Source organism: Prionailurus viverrinus, chromosome B2 (genome assembly GCF_022837055.1).
Source record: "Prionailurus viverrinus isolate Anna chromosome B2, UM_Priviv_1.0, whole genome shotgun sequence".
In the NCBI taxonomy this organism is placed as follows: Eukaryota; Metazoa; Chordata; class Mammalia; order Carnivora; family Felidae; genus Prionailurus; species Prionailurus viverrinus.
The window spans coordinates 117,955,157-117,975,759 of NC_062565.1; the positions used below are offsets into that span (position 1 = coordinate 117,955,157).

Consider the following 20,603-nt stretch of genomic DNA (forward strand, 5'->3'; position numbering starts at 1 on the left):
AGACAGATGCAATCACAGTAAAACCATTAATTCACCAAGTTATTTCTCTGGCACCACGGCCACGTAACATTTTCTTATTTCTGATATTAAGGAAGCCCAGCAATTGATGATTTCACAGTACTTTCCCCAAAAGGCAGTAAATCGCTTTCCAAGTCACCAAAGTGGCTTCTGGTTTTTGTTACTTTTTTTTTGAGTTTATTTATTACCAGCTTCTGGTTTTATACAACTTTCATTATCAAAATAACATGTTTATTGTAGAATAACTAGCAAATACAGGGAATTAAAAAGAAAACCAAAATCACCTGTGATTTTATTTTCCAAGATACCAAAATTTCCTGAATTTTGGTATCTATTTTGCAGGACATTTTATATCTGAAGTAATATACAAACTGCTTTACAACCTGTGTTTTTTTAACTTTATAATATCCCAACCATTTTCACATAAATATTTATACTAATTAAAAGATAATATCAACTATTTCCTCGGTAGATAAATATAGCATCATTTAATGAACCCCTCTCTGTTGGGTATCTAGGCTAGGAGTTTCCCCTCTCTCACTGTTATAAGACAGTGTTGGAGTAATAAACCTTAGTCTTGATTAGGATTAGGTCTGTGTGTGAGTGTGACATAAAACACTCATAAGCGGGGGCGCCTGGGTGGCTCATTCGGTTAAGCGTCCGACTTCGGCTCAGGTCATGATCTCACGGTCCGTGGGTTCGAGCCCCGCGTCGGGCTCTGTGCTGACAGCTCAGAGCCTGGAGCCTGTTTCAGATTCTGTGTCTCCCTCTCTCTCTGCCCCTCCCCCGTTCATGCTCTGTCTCTCTCTGTCCCCAAAATAAATAAACGTTGAAAAAAAAAAACACTCATAAGCGACTTCTGTCCAGTAAGAGCTGCTTATTTCTGTCTCACATAGAGCAAGTTCAGAGGTAGGTGGGCCAAGACTTCATGGTGCTCAACAGCACTGGGAAATCAGGCTCCATCCAGTTTTGTTGTTCTGTCCCGCAGAGTGTCTACTCCCAAGGCCATATGTTGGTCAGAAGTGGTTCTGGAGAGCTAGTCATTCAACCACCGCTGTGTCCAGGCGGAAGGAGGGTCAGTGCACGGAAGTAGTAGTGGGTGCCCTTACTGGGCTCTTATTCTTGAAAGGCATTTTCTGTTTATATCCCATTAGTCACGTGACCACATCTGGCCACAAGAGTGACTGGGACACGTAGTCTTCATTGTGGATACAATTATGTACCCAGCAGAGAACCTCCATAGTGACTTTCTTACAGAGGATTGGCTAACATTTACACTTAATTAGGTCCTTACGATGAACTCTGAGACTGGGAATCGTCGAGTCAAAGGATAGTAACTCACAGGGAACCTGTTTCAAGTGAGAGAAAAGACTTGCCCCAGGTTCATCAGAGCTGAGTGTTTTGTAGTTACTTCACAGTGATGGTGATGATGAGAACAGAAAGCATCCTTCTGGCTCACCAAAAGGTGCGATCTTGCTGACGCACAGCATCCTGCTGACCTTGGGGGTGCAGGTCCTGTGCAGGGAGTGAATGTTTGACATTACAGTGTACTTGGAGATCCTAACAGTACAGCCCCGTACTGTGCAATGTCTACAGCTCGTTGAGTCAGGAATCTTCGTGCTGCTGTGTTCTAAGACTGACAGCTACTTGCAGCTGGCCCTTGTGTGATTTCTGCCTACATTTCACTCTTCAAATTTGGCATTACAAAATCTTCTCCTTTTGCCTCTTTTCTGATGGAACATTCTGGTCCTAATGCCTCCTCTACATGACCAGGAGGTCTTCAGTGTCTGTCTCAATCTGATTCTCATACATATATACATGTTTCACTTAAAAAAATAATAATAATAATAAATAAAAAGAAAAGAGCGATCATTTGATTGAATATGAGAATAGATGGATTTGTTCATGAACATAGTGAATATTGTTATTTATCTCTGCCTTGAACTATGTTTCTCACTTTAATGTACCATAAGATTTCTCTTAATTCTTACCTTGCTACTTTTGAGGATGACACCCCAGTTCTGCAAATAAAATGTATCAATTATCGGACCAAGGATCAGGACAAATTAAAATTACTACTCTATAGTAATTTAGGCATTTTCAGCCAGCTTAAAAAATTTTTACCTTACATTTGCTTAAATATTTCTGTCCTAATTTATGTATATTCTAAGAAAACTAGAATGGAAACATTTTTTGAAGAAAGAAAAAAGATGTTGCTTTTCATTGGAGGGGAGATATTGGTGGCCTTACCTTCCTAAGAGCCACTTTGAAGATATTCAGTATCCTGTTTATTTTTGTTGAGAATACTCCTTATTTCTTTTTTTTTTTAATATTTATTTTTGAGAGAGAGTGGGAGACAGAGCACCAGTAGGGGAGGGGCAGAGAGAAAGGGAGACACAGAATCCGAAACAGGCTCCAGGCTCTGAGCCGTCAGCACAGAGCACGATGCGGGACTGGAACTCATGAACTGCGAGATCATGACCTGAGCCAAAGTCAGACGCTCAACCAACTGAGCCAACCAGGTGCCCCTTTTAAATTCTTTTTTTTTTTTAATATTTATTTTATTTTTTTATTTTTTAAATATTTATTTATTTTGAGAGAGAGAGAGAGCGAGCAAGCAGGGGAGGGTCAGAGAGAGGGAGACAGAGAATCCTAAGCAGGCTCCATGCTGACACAGAGCCTGACACAGGGCTCAGTCCCACAAACCATGAAATCATGACCTGAGCTGACATCAAGAGTCGAATGTTTAGCTGACTGAACCACCCAGGTGCTAAAAAATAATTTGTTAAATCCCAAATTAAAAAAAAAAAAAATTTATTGACTTAAGTAGTCTCTGTGCCCAACATGGGGCTCGAACTCACGACCCCAAGATCAAGAGTCACATGCTTTTCTGACTGAGCCAGGCACCTCCCTGTTCATCCTTCCTTCACTTTCTCAGATTATACCAGAAATACATATCCTTGATATTCATAAAACAATAAAAGCCATTTAGACAATTTCTAAACAAAGTATAACCTTTCCTCATAATATTTTACTTTTGCAAGGATTAGTGAGAAATAGACTTGGAAATCATCCCCTGGCAGTTCTGTGCCCAGTGGTATAGAATTGAGTAGCCCTGAAGAATTGTGGAAGCACAAAACCAAAGGGGAGGGGGAGAAGGACGTTAGATCGTATGCCTTTGAGAACGTTTCATTTCAGGGAACTTCAAACATACAGAAAACTCTTGTAAAAGTGTTATTTTTCATGCAGATAAATAGTTTGAGAGGAGGGCAGTAAGAAATATGACCCTAGTGATAAAATGGTGGTAGCAGAAATGTCTTCTGGAACAAGGGCTTCGTTTTCTGGAGCACATTGTGCACGTTCAAACCTCCTCTTCCTTACTCTTGGCACTGGGCCGCCTACTTGAGCCAAAGTCTTTCACATTTATTTCAGTCTGATCACATGTTAAAATGAAAACCTGGAGTCACATTTGTGTGCCATTCAAGGACTCAGATACACATTCACTTAAGTAAAGTTGTTTCTCTCTTTTTGGGACTGGGATCATAGCTAACACACTGTTATTTTCAGAAGAGATGGGACGTTCTATATAGCTGGTAAACACTAGTTTTGCCTCATTCATTGGAAAACACCATTGGGTCTCAGGACATCAATCAGCCTGAAAGAATCAACAAAAGGAAGGAAAGTCTTAAGTGAAAGATGCAAAGTTGGTTTTAGGTTTAGAATGATGTATGCGTCTAGACCTGTTTATATTATCTGCTTCAAAGACATGCAGGAGCCACCAGAAATAGGGGAGCTTTATGGTTTTAAGTCATTTCTTTAAGAATGGCTCTGTTGTTTTTCTAAAGAATAATAATGTAGCAACATTAGAAATGAACCGCGAATAAGACAACTTTAGCAGCAAATAGAATGGAGCTGCAGTGAAGGAGGGAACAGTGGCAAGTGTTAATAGAATAGAAACAGTTATATAATAAATGTATCGCTTTGGAAAAGACCGACACTTATGTGGCAAGCAATCAGAGCGCAAACCATAGAGTAGGCTCTACGGTTTTACTCTGGTGTGGAACTGGAAATCTTACCATTTCACAGTAGCCTGCCTCATGAAAGATGCACAAATATTATATTTCAAATAATTAGCTGAACTCTTGGGAATGTCTGAGATTAAGCAATGTTTTTAAGTTACCCTGTATTTATATATGCTAAACAAAAGCATCTTGAACTCTGGGAAATTTAAAAAGAATACACACACACACACACACACACATACATATAATTATATTATATATATATATATATATGTGTATATATATATATATATATATATGTGTATATATATATATATATATTCATGTGGAGCGGGTAGATTTTTCTGTATGCGCTCAACTCAGGTAGAGAACGAGGACCAGTGGCTGTTAGCTTCAGTAAGATAGATTTTTTTTTTTAAATAGTTCTAAGTTACTTTCTAATAGAGCAATTCAAAATTCAGATTAGGCTAGTTTAGAAGTTTTTGAGGAGCCACAATAGAACAATAAGAAAAAAAAATTTTAAGAAACTGAAAACTTGAGATACAGAGGAATAAAATTAACGAAAGATGAGCAAGACCTCTACATGAAAATGACGAAAGATAAAAGAGAAGTCATAAAGAAGTTCCAAAGCAATGGAGGGAAATACCCTGTTCTTGGATTGGAAGACTGGATATTGTGAAGAAGTCGTTTTTCAAAACCAGATTGGTCTGTATTTAGTGGTAATCTCCATTTAAATCCTAGCGGGTTTTTTTTCTTTTTCCACAAGCTTATCCTAAATTTTATATGCAGGTGCAGAGAGCTAAAGATAGCTGTGGCAGTCTTGAAAAAGACCTAGATCACAGACATCAGGACACTTATCAAGTGATAGTAATTAAAACCTGTAGGTTGAGGGGCGCCTGGGTGGCGCAGTCGGTTAAGTGTCCGACTTCAACCAGGTCACGATCTTGCGGTCCGTGAGTTCGAGCCCCGCGTCAGGCTCTGGGCTGATGGCTCGGAGCCTGGAGCCTGTTTCTGATTCTGTGTCTCCCTCTCTCTCTGCCCCTCCCCCGTTCATGCTCTGTCTCTCTCTGTCCCAAAAATAAATAAAAAACGTTGAAAAAAAAATTAAAAAAAAAAAAAAACCTGTAGGTTGGTGTAAAGAGACCAGTGGGACAGAAGAGAGAATCTGAAGACACTTCTTTATGTTAAAGCTGGCACTGTGGTACAGTGGGAACAGGGTGGTCTTTTCAATAAAATCATGTTTGGGCAATTAGAAATCCATGTGGAAAAATACATTAGGAATGCCAGTCCTTATCTCATACCATGCCAAAATAAATTTCAGGTGGATTGAAATTTCAAGTGAAAGGTAAAACATAAAGTACTTAGGGAAAAACAGAGGAGACTAACTTTAGGACCTTGAGGTAAGCAAAGATTTCTTCAGTAGACCTACAAAAAACACTAACCATAAAAGAAAAAAAGTAAGTTAAACTTCACTTACACCTAATTTCCAACAAAGGATTGTCGTAATACCTATTTCCAACAAAGGATTCCTATCCAGTGAGAGAGAGAGAGAGAGAGAGAGAGAGAGAGAGAGAGAGGGAGAGTATCTTCTACAAATCAGTAAGAAATAAGGCAAGATGGCCCAATGGAAAAAACGGGCGTAAGACATAAATAATTCACAAAGGAGGTTCTCCATATGGCCAATAAGCATAGGAAAAGATTGTCAACTTCATTAATTATCAGACAACTGAAATTATAACCGCATGTGATACCACAACAAATTCACCAAAATGGTTAAAGTGTAAAAAGATAGACAATACCACATGTTATTGAAGATGTAAAGCATTTGTAACCCCCTTACACTGTTAGTAGATACATATTGCATAACTGTTTTTGGAAAACTGGCAGAATTTGTATATATATATATATATACACACACACACGCACGCACTACATATACATATACACATACACATACACAACAGAAATCATACATATGTCCAAGAAAAGACTGGTACAGGTAATGTTCAAAGCAACACTGTTGGTAATAGCCAAAAATTGAAAACAACTAAAATGTCCATTAACTCCCAATTGCTTGTGGAATGTTCATAACTATTGAAAAACCATACAGCAAAGAGCACATTCAACGAGCAATATGGATGAATCTCATAATCAATGCTGTTGAGAGAAAGAAGCCAGAAACACCAAGATTTTCGTCTGAACGTAATTCAGAAGCAGGGTAAAGAACCTGTGGTGTTAGAAGTCAGGAAGGTGGTTGTCGCCCTTGCTGGCCGGGGTGTAATTAGAAGGGGACACAGGAGGCTCTGGGTGTGCCGCTATGTTGTTTCTTGATCCTGGTGTTAGGTACATTGGTGTGTTCACTTTGTGAAAATTCTTTGAGCTGTACACTTAACGATTTGTCTACTTTTCTGTAAATCTTACTCTTCAAAGAAAAAAAAACCTTAAAATAATCTTAGAGATACAAGCCAGTTTGAAATAGTCTCAGTGACACAAAAGCCTAAACTGGGTAACCATTTGGCGAAAACTTGTGGTGGAATTGAAGTTGCATTGTTTTTGTTTTTTCATTGTTTTTAATGTTTATTTATTTTTGAGAGAAAGAGAGAGACAGAGTATGAGAGGGGAAGGGGCAGAGAGAGAGAGGGAGACACAGAATCCAAAGCAGGCTCCAGGCTCTGAGCTGTCAGCACAGAGCCTGATGTGGGGCTCAAACTCGTGAACTGCAAGATCATGACCTGAGACGAAGTCAGATGCTTAACTGACTTGAGCCACGCAGGCGCCCCGAAATTGAAGTAGCATTGTAACTGAGATGGTGTAGGGGTGGAGGAGAGTAAATGTAGAGGAGGAGCCTTTCTTCTGATGGGCTTTGAGTAAGTAGTTTTCAGAAAAGTTTTCTTTTCTAAAGGATCTTGAGATAATTACTGACAAACTCTAGAAGTCCCAGTGACATAAAATCATTTGCTAAGAAATGGCTGTTTTAGGAGAGCAGCAGTAAATATGTTTGGATTCAGAAGATCTGGCAGATGAATGGAATATTCTGTAGCTTTAATTTTGATCTTCACAAATACAAGAATGACAAAAGCATTTGCCTTTCTGTTTTATTTTTATTGCAATAATTTCATACCCCTTTAAAAAAATTAAGTAGGCTATTTAAAAAGCCAATGGGATTGGTAAACAGAAATTGAAAGATGAAACAACAGCTGAGCTAAAAGGAAAGAACAGGTCTAGTAACAGGGTAACCACAGTGGCTGGACTCCAGCATGTACAATTTGGTGGTTACTTTTAGGACATCCACAACTGAAAGGGACACAAAACCATTTCCTGAGGCTTGGATAGTTCTTTTCCTTGCCACTAAATTGGGAGGCAAGTATCTTTCATGAGACATTAAAGAGGCAACATTGTTAACATGACACATCTTCCATAAAGGGTAATGTAGCAAACGTGTAAGTTGAATTTACAGGTTGTTTCTTACCGTGACCTACCTTCTGTAAGGACAAAGGAGAGTATAATTGTTCACTGGCAATAATGTTAAAAGGAAGCATGCTTTAAGTAGGTGCCGCCCACCAACTCATTATTTGGGGGAGACACCTGGCACTTGGGGCTGTCTTTGCGCTTTTTCAGAGCATGAGTTGCGGTTTGTTTCAATCCAGCAGGTGCCCGGGAAGAACCTAGCCTACAACAAGCACAGCGCCGGTCGGCTGTCTTTCTGTCCTTTAAATCACCAATTCCATGTCTGCCCTTGCGCTGGGAGCAGCAGAGCAAACTTCTCCCCACCGTAGCTGGAATTCCTGCCAGTAAAGTTTCCAAATGGAGCACAGATGAGGTATATTTCATTTTCTTTGTCTGCCAGGAACTGGATATAGCAATTCTGGCTTCAGGAGCAGATACAGTGAATGTGTGTGGGGCTTAGTCTCTCTTCCTGAAAGGGAAGAAATTGTTCTGAGAGAAACAACTGACGCATGCAGGTTAAACATTTTGAACCTGTAGCACTTAGATTCGGGCTTCTGTTTTCAACTGGAATTGTTACCTTATTTTTGACAGGTGTCAGAATTCATACAGAGCTTACCTGGCTGTGAAGAACACGGAAAGGTATTTAAAGATGAAGTAAGTGTCCCACTGAAATGCAGTGAACAGTTAGATGTTTTGAATTGGGAGAGGAGGGAAGAGAGCGCTGGTGTTGAAATTGACAGATTGGCGTGGCGTTGTCTAACAAGCAGCATTCGTCATTTGTACACAGATGTCTTTCTATGAGATCGGATGTAACAGAAGTGTTTGTACCATTTTATGATGCTCCACAGCAATAGCACCAGACCCGTTCCTAAAAAACAAACCACACACAAAAACCTTAATAGCATGCATTTTCTTACAGCACAGAAAGAAACCAAAGAGAGAGATAAGCAACATTTTGTTTTTAATACAGTGAAATTAGTTCCCATTATTTTATTTTCAAACATCACTTTAACAACACCAAGATTAAATTCATTTAATGTTATACTAAATATTACTGTTACTGCTAAAACAACCCCTTAGATCTTATACCTATCTCAGTAATGTTTATAATAACTGATAGTCATTACCGTCTGCATTTGGGAGATAAGTTTATCCTCTGCCTGCCCAAAACCTCAAGATAAGAGATGCTTAATAATGTTATGACCTATGTTGAACATTAAAACAAAAAAGAAATTGGCTTTAACTACCGTGCATGTAATGCTATTTGAGTATAGCAGACTCTGTTCTCACTAGAGCCCTTTAAAAATAAGCCCCTAGCCTGTCAGCGCCTCCAAGCAGAGCAGTCTGTTTTCACTCTCATCTTGGCTACCAGAAGGTCGAAAGAAGACCCAAGTAATCTCAGAAGGTTTTTCTATAGTTACAAGTATATATGCCTTCTTTGCCTCTGTGCAGCCTCACCTGCTAAGAATAGCATACTTTCAATTAAGAGCCTTGCAAGATGAACCTGGGTGGCTCAGCCAGTTAAGCGTCCAACTTCGGCTCAGGTCATGATCTCGTGGTTCGTGAGTTCGAGCCCCGTGTCGGGCTGTGTGCTGACAGCTCGGAACCTGGAGCCTGCTTCAGATTCTGTGTCTCCCTCTCTCTCTGCCCCTCCCCTGCTCATGCTCTGTCTCTGTCTCTCTCTCAAAAGTAAATAAACATTAAAAATTTAAAAAAAAAAAAAAAAAAGAGCCTGGCAAGAGTATCAAGACAGCTAAGGATCCAGGCATCATCAGCATCATTACACTATTAGTAATGTTTTGCTTTAGACAGAAGCCTGCTAAAGTATACAAGGATCTGATTTTCAGCATCCTTTTTTTTCTGATTTATGTTCTTGTTCAAGAATGTTTCATCTTCTTTCTAGTTGATCTTTAATTGATAGTTGTTCAGATTTTGAGTTTCTTTCCTTAACTCCTAAATTCTAAGTGTCTTCGCGGATCACACTCAGTTAATTTTCAGTCCCTGAACAGATTTAGACACCTGCAGGGAGCTGTTGTTCTTCCTGTGGAAAAAAAAAAAAAGTCATGTAGTTGTTACCTGAGATAATAAAACATTTTTTAAAATAAGTTTATAGTACATCTATATTAGAACTGTTTTTGGTTCTGTTGATATCTAGACAATCCATATGGATTTTCTCTGTTATTTAGTTTCAGTAAGATTCAAGTTCAAATATGTTCTTTCTTTGAATATGCTTTCATCGTGTAGAAAAATGTATTCAAAGAAAGAACATATTTGAACTTGAACTTGAATCTTACTGAAACTAAATAACAGAGCAACAGTGTTCTCAAAGCCAGATCCTCTTTGTGAGGAGTGAGACAGTGATTGTTTGCATAGTCCTTCATTCCTCTATTTATTCATCCTATAAATTCCTGTGAAATTCATGTCTCACAAGGTCAGCAGGTGTTGGTTTTAAGGCCTAGAAGTTAATCATAAAACAAATCTAACTAAACCCTGGTAAGTCATCTCTAAGAGGCAAAGTACAGGTGTTAGGAAGGGCTGTGATTTGAACCATGCTTGACGTCACTTTCTCTTACACATTCTGCATCTAATCTGTTGAAAATCCTATTGGGCGTATTTTGGAAACATACAGGGATTCTGGCTGTGTCTCTGCCTTCATCACTGCCACTATGCTCTGAGCCCCTATCCTCACTCACCTGGATCAACACTGTAACATCCTTACCAGTCTCCCTGCTTCTAATTTTGCTCTTCTACAGTCTGTTCCCAGCCTACCCAGAATGATCCTGCTCAAAATAAGTCAAATCATGTCACCCTTCCATTCGTAGCCTTCCAGTAAATAAAGCAGAATAAAAGCACAAATCCTCACAAGGGCCTGCCGTGACCTCTAGAGAGGCGAGAACCTCCTGACCTTGGCTTGCTCCATCCTTGGCTTACCCTGTTTGTTGCACACACTGACCTCCTTGCCATTCTTCGTATTGTCCAGGCGCCTTCTGTGTCTGCCCTGCCTGGGATGCTGTTCCTCCAGACGTTCACATGCCATGCTCCCTCTGCTCAAATGCCACCTTCTCAGTCATCCATCCTTGCCCCTGCTGTGCAGCCACCTCCCCACCCAGAGGTTTTCTTCATAGCACTGATCACCTTTTAGAATTTATTACTGTCAGTTCGTTACTAATTAATTTGCTTACCTATCATACTTTTTGATTACAGTCTCTCTTCCACTACTAGACCATAAACTTCACAGGGAGTTTTGGTTTACTCATTTGCTTGGTTTTGCTTATATATCTCTTTTATTCTTTGCTGTATGCGCAGGCCCAAGAAGAGTGTCTGGAATGTGATAGGTGTTTAATAAGTGTGTGTTGAGTGAGCACGTTCATACCTTTACCCTCTGAGAAAGACACACACACAGCATGTCACTGTGATTCGCAGAGTTAAAACATGGGGAGCAGAACCAGGAGTTCTGGAAAGAGTAATGAAATGGAAGGCCAGAATCCTGAGTTCCAAACCCTCCTTCAGAGTTTTGGGCCGTTAGCGAGATACTTAATCTCTAATCTCTGGAGTTAGAGCAGTTTATATACATCACAAAGGCAAACAGAAGCAAACCCAGTATTACACTGTGGTGATCACTGTGCTTAGAAAGTGCTTTCTCAAATTTAGTTTACTTCCTTCCAAATGAGGCTTGTCCATATGGTCACACGTTGGAGCAGCCTGTGTGAAATATACTGGCTGGCACCCGCCTCAAGCTGACTTTTTCTTTCCAGTGTAACCTTAAAAATAATCTACCAAAACTTCACCTTCTCACCCCACTCCTAGCTTTCAGGTTCCAGCCTTGCCATTCTCTAAATGTTTCTTTTCATCAGTCATCTGTCATGTTAAACTCTTATATAATCTCAAGAGACTCAGTAGGGCCCGAGGTTATAATAAACAATTCCATCTTTGCAATGAGCTCCTTGGGAACCGGTGTGTTAGTTGACCTTTTCATTAATGACTTAGAAGACTTCGATCAGACCGTTTATGCTACTAAGGTCTGCCTTGGTTGAGTGAGGTGTTAATAGATCTGCCTCTCTGCTTGGCCTTGCTTGACCCGAGAACTGTCAGAGCGCAAGCAAATGAGACCAGAGCAAATGCTCCCCAAGAAGCAACAGAACATTTCTCTTATCTGCCACTGAACTTGTCTTCATTCGGAAATTTACGTGGGAGTGCCTTTCCTTCTAGGGTATGACAGGCACTAAGATGCTTCCTTGCTGAAAATTGGGAAACTTCTTCCAAACAATCATTGCTTGAAGTTGCATAAGATGACCCTGGTACTGGTTAAAAGGATTTACAGGTTTGCTTTGTTATTAGAGGAAAGAGGAAAATCTTAAACAGCAGCTTAATTGTTTCAGCCTTTATTTAGTAAACTGTCTACAGAATTTAGAGTGGTATGAGTTTGCTGAGGCTGCCATAACAAAGAACCACAAACCAGCAGTTTAAACAAGACAAATGTGTTGTCTCCCAGTTCTGGAGGCTGGAGGTCTGAAGAAGGCAAGGTTGTCAGCAGGATAGCTTCCTTCTGAGGTCAGAGGAAAACCTCTGTTCCAGGCCGCCCTCCTTGACTTGGAGATGCTGTTAAACCTTTTCCTCACAGTGTCTTCCCTCTATACGTGTCTGCCTCTGGTTCCAGATGTCCTCTTTTTTTTAAGGACTTCCATCATCTTGGATCACCCTACACCAGTATGATCTCATCTTAACCGATTACACCTGCAGTGACCCTGTTTCCAAATAAGGTCACATTCTGACCTTCTTAGGGCCCTGTTAGGACTTCAGCAGGTGAATTTGGGACAGACACCATCAACCCAAAACAGTACCTTGCTGTCAAGGTTTGTGATGTACTCTGAGGCAGAGAGCAAAAGTGTGTTTTACTTTTCTTTCACTTGTGGTGTAAAACGGAAAAACCGAAAGAGAAATGAAGGATTGTTTTTGACGGTGGTAGAATGTCCCCAAACCTGAAAATTTTTACAAAAAAGATTATTCTTTTGTGATGTCCGCTAAACCAGAAGTTTAGTTCTGGTAGAAGCACAGAAGTTTAGTCTTGGAAGAGACCCAGGGGGAGGAAGGATGTTTCTTGTGGTCACCCAGTCTACAGCTCTCCACACCACGTTCATCACCTTCATTTCCTGTGTCTCCATCTACACTGTTGATTGCCCTTGTTAGTAACTCCTTTTTTTTTCTGCATACAAAGAATGGTTGTAGCCACTCTAAAAATGAATGTTATCACTGTTTTTTTTTTTTTCCTTCGCTGGGGAAAGCTAATAAAAAAAAATGTTAGCACACAGCTGACATGTTTGCCTGAATTCCTTTGTTTATATCCACAAACATTTGTGTGCTTAACTCGCATTTTAAATCTACCATAATGGGAACTGGATCTAAGTCACCCCAGATTTATCCAAATTCCTGTGGACTCATTGCCTAAGTCAGAGCAATCCCAGGAAAATACGGGCACCTTCCATTTTCCTGTGGGCTGATTTTTCAGAGGACCGAGTTTTATGTTTGCTTCCAGTCCACATTGCTTCCAGTTTGGTTATTGTAGATAAGAAAGGTTCATCAACCAGGAAATGTTTGCACACATGAACTCTCGTCTGCTCCGCAGAGGACAGCTGGTAACTTAACTTTGGATATTTGCCACAACACTACATCTGATCGATTCATAATCTTTTTGTCTGTTCCTCCCCTTTTAGCAAATTGATGGAGAAGCCTTTCTGCTCATGACCCAAACAGACATTGTTAAAATTATGAGCATTAAGTTGGGACCTGCTCTCAAAATTTTCAATTCTATCCTGATGTTCAAAGCTGCAGAGAAGAACTCTCACAATGAACTTTGAAGATGGTGAATTTTGAATACCATCAGCTTTCTGCTTTAAAGCTCATGTTTTATTCAAAGCACAAGGACAGTTATAACTCCTAAGCGAGAAGTCTCCAAAACTCAAAAGAGCAACGCTATCAGATTATTTATATTCCTCAAGAGACAATATATATGAATCCTTATGAAAGTGCTTCAGCTTTTAACCAGGTACTGTCTAAGAGCACTCATCCTTTGGTTCTGTTCACTGAGCTAAATTTATCTTTGTAAATCTTTTTGAGGCTGGGGGAGGGGTGGGAGGGAAAGGGAACTTCATTAATTATTTATGGTAAAGGGGGGGTCAGGATAAGAACTTTTGGCATTTTGTAAACATTGTTGAGTCCTCTTTCATGTACACGGTTTCTTTTTCAGTACTTTCAGAAACCTTTTTATATAATCCAACTTCAACTTAAACCAAATTAGTCAAGACCTGGCCAAGTTTAGCCAGTGGGACTGTTACCTGTATTGTTAATTCTGTGCCATATTTTGAACTGCAACATTATGCTAAGTATAACTTTGCAAGTCATGATATTGCCTAACTGCTTGTCATAATCTGTTGGGGCTGAATAGATGTAAAATTACTTTTCTCTAAATCAGTGTTTTTACTTTTGCACGCATTATGAAATGTTAAATTACTTTTCACCAGCATCATTACTATAATTACCAAAAACGTGTATATAAATAATGGAATTGAAAAATAAAATATATAAATAAAATAGGTGATGTATTTGAATGGCATCCAGGCTTCTACATTGTGGTGCCCTGTGTATCTACAAGAGTCCAGTGGTATCCAAGGAATATGCAATTATATTGGGGGCGGGGTGGGGGGGGGCTTGTTTGTAAGGATCTTGAACTATTTATGAGATGATCTTAAGCTTCTCTCCGATTGTCCATGACGTAACTGTAGTGCTTTTCGGGGGCCGAAGGGCTCATTCTGTTGATGGAAACACTAATCCATAAAGAGCTCTGTCCCAGATCTTTTTCCTCCAGACCCAAAGGTTTTCTTAGAGTTGGCCGAAGAGAGAGTATGTGGATTTTAGTGAAAGGGCGGAGTGTGAGGGAGCAACACCAGTCAGCACAAAGATTGTAAATGCTCACAGATCCAGGAGGGGGTTTCCCAAAGCAGTTATTCAAGAACCTCCGTTTTGGAAAGATTCTCTGTAGAACAGTTCCCCTAAGTTCTGTAAACGTACAGATGCACTTTAAATGAAAGCCCTGGATTATCCATAAACTGCTAGCTGTAGTGTTTCTTTCGTGACACTGCCTTTCCAACACAAAAGGTAAATTATTAGCCTTTGGAGACAATGTCTACTTCTAGGATTGGCCAGTTATTCAAGGGCCAAGATAAAAGTCGGTAGTCAGTTCATAGCATGCTGTCTGAATTCTGGGGCAAGTTCCACCTCTCTCCTTCCTTGCTCTCATTTTTTCTGATGTGGGACTTCCTGGGACGTCCCCCGCTGGTCCTTTGCATCTGTCAGCATTCAAAAGGCCATGGTATCTGCTGCCTCCCTTTTATTTCTTTGCATGAATTTGCTACAATAAGTTTTTCGTTGTTGTTTTTTTTTTATTTTGTTCAGAATTTGTACATTCAAGTTGCACTTGTTATATCTGACACGAATGAAATAAAATCTTAATTGCAGATACTTTTTTTACACATGTATGATTTTTTTTTTTTTTTTTTTTTTTTTTTTTAGAAAGCTTGTCTGACACATGAGAGCAGGAACAGTGTCAAAGATTTGGGCATTACAAAGCTATGGGGGATGTATTCGCAGGATTCAAAGTTGTCAAGTTATGTCCCAGATGATGCAAAGAATGACAATAAATAAGTACCTAAGTAAATAAGTTGCTTGGTTAAGTAGGTTTCACACCTATTGGGGATTTTTTTCTTTCTCATTTAAAGCATGTTTTAACAAAGAGAATTTTAAGTGTTATTTAAAATATTCATTCTAAGCAGCAGGTTTTATATGTTAGAGGCAAGGCTTCTAAGCATCCTTAGGTGGAACAGTGTACCTCAAGAAGGGGAAACCTTTTCACCATTCCTTCCCTGGGATGTAGTCTAAGGTTTCACACAGGAAATAGGACCATGATGACAGGGAGGTCCCTGAAGTGAGAGACACAGGCTTGGGCTAAAGCAAACAAAGGGATAGGGAATGTAGAAATTGATAGGGCCTTCCCATCTAAAGACATTAAAAAATTTCACTGTGTAAACCAAATGAGACCCGTCTGCAGGTTGAAATATGACCACAGGCTGCCATTTTGCAACTTCTAGATTCAGTAGACCCAGGCTCCAAAGAAAATAGGGTTGTGTTAGTGAAGCAATATGAAAATTTACCAAGTGGCAAGGTCATGCTGGGCACTGGGGATCGATGTACCAATGATACAGACAATAAAGCTTAATGTGGATTTGCCCTCATGGTCAGCTCATGTCTGTCACGTTTAGAGCCAGACCTCACTGCAGTGTTCCTGTGGCTCCACCCCCTACCTGTCTTCCCCAGCCTGTGGAGACAAAGAGAAGTTTTCATTGACCTTTAGCCACAGACACTGTGTGCTCCTAAGGAAAGGAATCTTTAAGAATTTGGTAAATTCATTTGGGAGAGGAAGAATAAGACAGCTTGTGAAACTAAAAAAGGTGGGGGAGGGGGGGAGGTTTAGGGAAATAAAGTTTGTAAGGAACTAAAGGCACATTCCAGTGAAATGGAATAAGTGGAAGCCATGGAATAGGGATTAGTTTATGTGAAAATGACATCTGCCTGTCCAGTCTCATGGAAGCAGTTAGTCAACAGTCATCGTAAAGGGGAGCAGCTGATTGAAATTTCATCTTCTGTCTCACTGACTTAAGCATTGTAATAAATAGAACTTATAGAGAAAAAGATATTAGAATAAATATTTGCAGAATAAATGTATTTCCAGAGATGTAGGTCATAAAAATATTTTTTGAATAATTCATACAAACCCCTTCTTAAGCTTTAAAAAAAATAATTTGATGAAGTAACCCCAGAAATGCTCATCACATTGCCAAGTATTAGCACACTTAGATCTCTCCAGTCTCTAAATCAATCTGTTCTGTCAAAACTGATAGGTTATGATGATACTGTGGTGATGATATCAAGGGGCAGGCACCTTGAAACAGTAGTGTTATCATTTTTCCTTATAAAGTACTTGAAAAGAGTACAGCAAGTCTTGCCAGACCTAAGAAGTACTTACTTATGCACCATCTTTAGGAACAGAACAAATGGAATTATAACATGGGACTCTGGGCTGGATGGATGAGGAACCAGGACCTGGACTTCTGAGACGGGCAGGAGAGCGAGTCCAGAAACTGGTGCCCAAGGGGTCCTGGCGGAGAAAGGCCAGGTCCATATTATAGACCCACACAAACCTGAGCAGCAGCCAGGACAGACACCAACACCAGAGGTCAAAGCCAGAGAAAAGGAGAAACTTTGAGGAGACCAGAACAGGGCCATCACTACATGTCAAGAGAGGGGAGCAGTGGAAGGCTACACAGGTCACAGGTGATCAGGACCCGTGCCAGTGAGCTCAGCAAGCAGTAAGAAGAGCCCAGGAATGAAGCAGCCTTGGTTCTCAACACACGTGGTCGAAGGAAACCAAAATGCCTGGAGCCAGGCAGGTCAGCAGGGGGAAAGAAGTGGGGAGTATGCGCCCACGGGCCACAAATGTACAGCTCCTGAGCATTAAGTCTTCCAAAGTTGGGCACACTGAGCGAAGGGTAAGATGTCATACCCTAATCTGAAGGACTTGAGTGTATCTGAAACGTAGGCCTTTCAAAAACGCCCCCTTGAAAGTATAGCTTGGGGGGGGGCGCCTGGGTGGCTCAGTCGGTTGAGCGTCCGATTTCAGCTCAGGTCATGATCTCACAGTCTGTGAGTTCGAGCCCCGCGTCAGGCTCTGTGCTGACAGCTCAGAGCCTGGGGCCTGTTTCAGATTCTGTGTCTCCCTCTCTCTCTGACCCTCCCCCGTTCATGCTCTGTCTCTGTATCAAGAATAAATAAACGTTAAAAAAAAATTTTTAAAAAAAGTGTAGCTTGGGCTATGGAATTTCTTAGAACTCGAATCAAAAGAAACCGCTCTTAAATAGTATTTTATTACAGAATTTCACAAAGAATTTCAAGTGTCTAAGTATATAGAAAGAAGGTACTGAAATTCATTTGCATCCTTTGACACAAGATAATACCTACCTCTACCATAACCCTAAGTCAAAACAATTTTTTGCAAAGTTTTAGGTTTCCCTAGAAATCAATTCTGATGCAATATTTGGCCTCTCATTAGGTAAGTGGGTGTCGAAACGCTATTTCCTTTTCCTTTTCTTTCATAGAAGGAAAATGGGGACTGTGCATGTCAAAAATCAACGTCTCTAGGAAGTTGAGGGTTTGGGACAGTCCTCTTGGACACTCAACTCCAAATACATGGAAGGCAGCTATGAGAGCAGCCAAGGCCGTAACACAGTCATCCACCTTCGTGAGCTTCTCTTTTTCTAAATACAAAGAAAATTCACAGACATCAGTGTTGAAAGGGTTCTTGACTTCTAACACGGGTGTGGACACTTGCACCTGAAAAAAAAATGGATAATGGAGTCACCACTCTGTGATATGGAAAATCGCTAAGTCATAAAGGTGCCTCAATTTAACCGTGGTGTTACAATAAATGAGCTTGTTGCTGTGCAGCGTATTGGTAAATATGACAAAACCGTACTTCAAAAGGGGCCACCACCCTGCGTTCGAATAAATGATCACATGAAGACATGAACTGTCAAGCCCAATCATTGACATACTACATACCTTCTCATTCACGATGACAAAAAGACTGGGATCGTCCCCAAAAACATCTGGTAGGAGCAAACATGTGGCTGTCATCTTCATATCTGCCAAAGTAAACATGCTTAAAGTCCAAGTAAAAATAAGCTTTTGCCAATTATAAGCAAAGCCAGTCTTAAAATGTGGATTTTTTTTTTAATCATTTGCTTCTACAGAGAACAAACCAGTCTTCTTGAACCAGTGTTTCACAAGCATTTAACCAACATCCTTTTCGAATAAACATCTACGTCTCATGTCCCGCTCTCCAGATCATGGCCAGGAGAAGATCAGAGTCCTGTACTCTCTGTCCATCACCCAGGAAGATTTTAGCATGCTTTACCTTGTGATTGTATTATGAAATTAACAGGTTACTGGTTCCCTAAATAGGATTTTACCAAATCAAGTGTACTTTTTTTAAAAAATATTTTTTAATGTTTATTCATTTTGAGAGAGAAAGAGACAGAGCATGAGTGGGGGAGGGGCAGAGAGAGAGGGAGACATAGAATCCAAAGCAGCCTCCAGGCTCTGAGCTGTCAGCACGAGTCCGATGCAGGGCTCGAACCCATGGACCGCGAGATTATGACCTGAGCTGAAGTCAGATGCTTAACCGACTGAGCTACCCAGGCGCCCCTCAAGTGTACTTTTAATTCTGTACTTAGGCTCCTCCTATTTGAGAAGTTCTTTTTTCTATCCTGTGTGTTGTTTCACTGAATTACTTATTTCCAAAACAGAGCTTCTCTATCCTGAATTAAACAGGTAACTGACTAGATTGCCCCACCCCCAGGTTTACTAACGTTTCAACATGTCTTCATCTGTGTGCTGTTTCAGTTTTTCTTGCAATGCAATATTGATTGGATTGTGCACCACTGAAAAAGAAGTCAGTATATTTTCCGAATAGGATTCCAAAATGTGCCTTGTTTTCTTATAAATATCTGTTCTTGTAAGAAGCTGGAATTCTCTGAACATCTAGAAAAAAGAAGAAAAAGACCACAAGAAAAGCTAATGTACTGACTATAAGGAAGTAAATAACTCCTTAGGATTTTATTGAACTTTGAGTGCTAGTTTAAAATCTATACAAGATATATGAGTAGCTTTAGTGGAGAAATAAAGACGTAATGACAGGAGGAAAAAAGAAAGCAAGGCTGAAGTAAATAGGAAAAGATAAATAATGGATATGGCAAATTTCTATGCCCATAGAATTAAAACTTTGCATGCAGGCTCAACTAAATGAGGGCTCCAACTTCTGTATGCATATTTTGGCTATTTGATCAGCTAAGATTCTAGGGTCTTCTTTCTTTAGGCAGTACCCAACAAGAGGCAAAATAAGAAAATTGTTAGATTTTAGGAAGCAAACCTTCAAAAAATACCTAACCATAGCATTCTAAAGGGAAAGGGAAGAGCTTTAGAAACAAGAGTAAGTGGTGAATAGTAAGTGTAGGAGATCTGACTACAAAGTGACAGCAAAACCAGTTTACCTATATGGAAACCCCTTTACTCAACATCACCTTTTCCTGCCACTGCCTAAGTACTCTCCCTCTGAGAATTCCACCACCGCTGCCACCTCCCTGCTTTTTTTTTTTTCTGACAGAGTGGCATTATAAGACCATTTATCATCATTCACACTAGTAGGAATTAATGTAATCATCACTCTCCCTAAAACTCTGTAAAGAATAGTTACATACTACCCACAAATGTTCATTTCTTGAACATTTTGGTAGATCATCAGTTGCCCAAAAATTTGGTCCAGAAGTAGTTATCAGAAAACTGGAATGCCCATTAGGCTCTGTTACCAGCCAACCCTCAGTGGACCACTAAGCTAGGATGGTGGGGAACATCGTAAGACCCGCGAATTTCATATCATGGTGTGGAGCATCTCAGCAGAGAAATGGGATATAAATCAAAAAAGAACCAAATTGAAATTCAGAACTGAAAATAACATTTACTGAAATGGAAACATCACTGGTTAGGGAAATGCATACTGGAAAATGCAAAGAAAAGGTTCATGAACTTGAAGACTGATCAATAGAAATAAGTAAATACATTGAGGGTAATAGGTGTCAGGTTTCTCACTGTTGAAGAGAGTTAGAATGTATGGAAAGAGGGTAGGTTAGAATAAGCCCTGTGGTTTGGGTTGGAATTGAAGGCATAAATGTGAACTCATGGTGTTTAATACTTATGTATAGATACATAAGCAGATGCAGATGTGTGTATGTGTGTGTGTGCACATGCACACATTTTTGCAAAGGTATATATCCTCGCTTTGTTCAGTGAGAAATTTTAGAGCCATAATACCTCTATAGCAATGAGCAGACCTAGGACTGAAATCTTAGTGTCTAACTAGCATCCCACTTTCTCTTGAAAGACAGTGTTTTCACAGGAGGAGATTGATGAGTACAGGTGGTGATAAAGGGTCCATGTAAACTCCTTGGTCCA

The 20,603-nt window shown here is 40.0% G+C and overlaps 2 protein-coding genes across 14 annotated transcripts in view; one reads left to right on the forward strand and one right to left on the reverse strand.

Annotated features, from left to right (window-relative positions):
* The window catches only part of L3MBTL3 (L3MBTL histone methyl-lysine binding protein 3), a 128,119-nt gene extending 113,150 nt beyond the window's left edge, over positions 1–14,969 (forward strand). For 8 of the 10 annotated variants that reach the window (XM_047859554.1, XM_047859548.1, XM_047859549.1 and 5 more), the window contains 3 exons: positions 7,688–7,860; positions 8,079–8,141; positions 13,199–14,969. In XM_047859554.1, coding sequence (XP_047715510.1) covers positions 7,688–7,860; positions 8,079–8,141; positions 13,199–13,342 — 380 coding nt within the window. In that variant the 3' untranslated portion in view covers positions 13,343–14,969. The remainder of the gene's footprint in view (positions 1–7,687; positions 7,861–8,078; positions 8,142–13,198) is intronic. The other 2 variants (XM_047859555.1, XM_047859557.1) reach the window with 1 other exon arrangement.
* A 2,476-nt stretch (positions 14,970–17,445) lies between these two features.
* Positions 17,446–20,603, reverse strand: part of SAMD3 (sterile alpha motif domain containing 3) — a 57,369-nt gene continuing 54,211 nt past the window's right edge. For all 4 annotated transcript variants that reach the window (XM_047857741.1, XM_047857744.1, XM_047857742.1 and 1 more), the window contains 3 exons: positions 18,965–19,136; positions 18,156–18,238; positions 17,446–17,927 (listed from right to left, as the gene is read on the reverse strand). In XM_047857741.1, the coding sequence (XP_047713697.1) occupies positions 17,643–17,927; positions 18,156–18,238; positions 18,965–19,136 (540 nt within the window). In that variant the 3' untranslated portion in view covers positions 17,446–17,642. The remainder of the gene's footprint in view (positions 17,928–18,155; positions 18,239–18,964; positions 19,137–20,603) is intronic.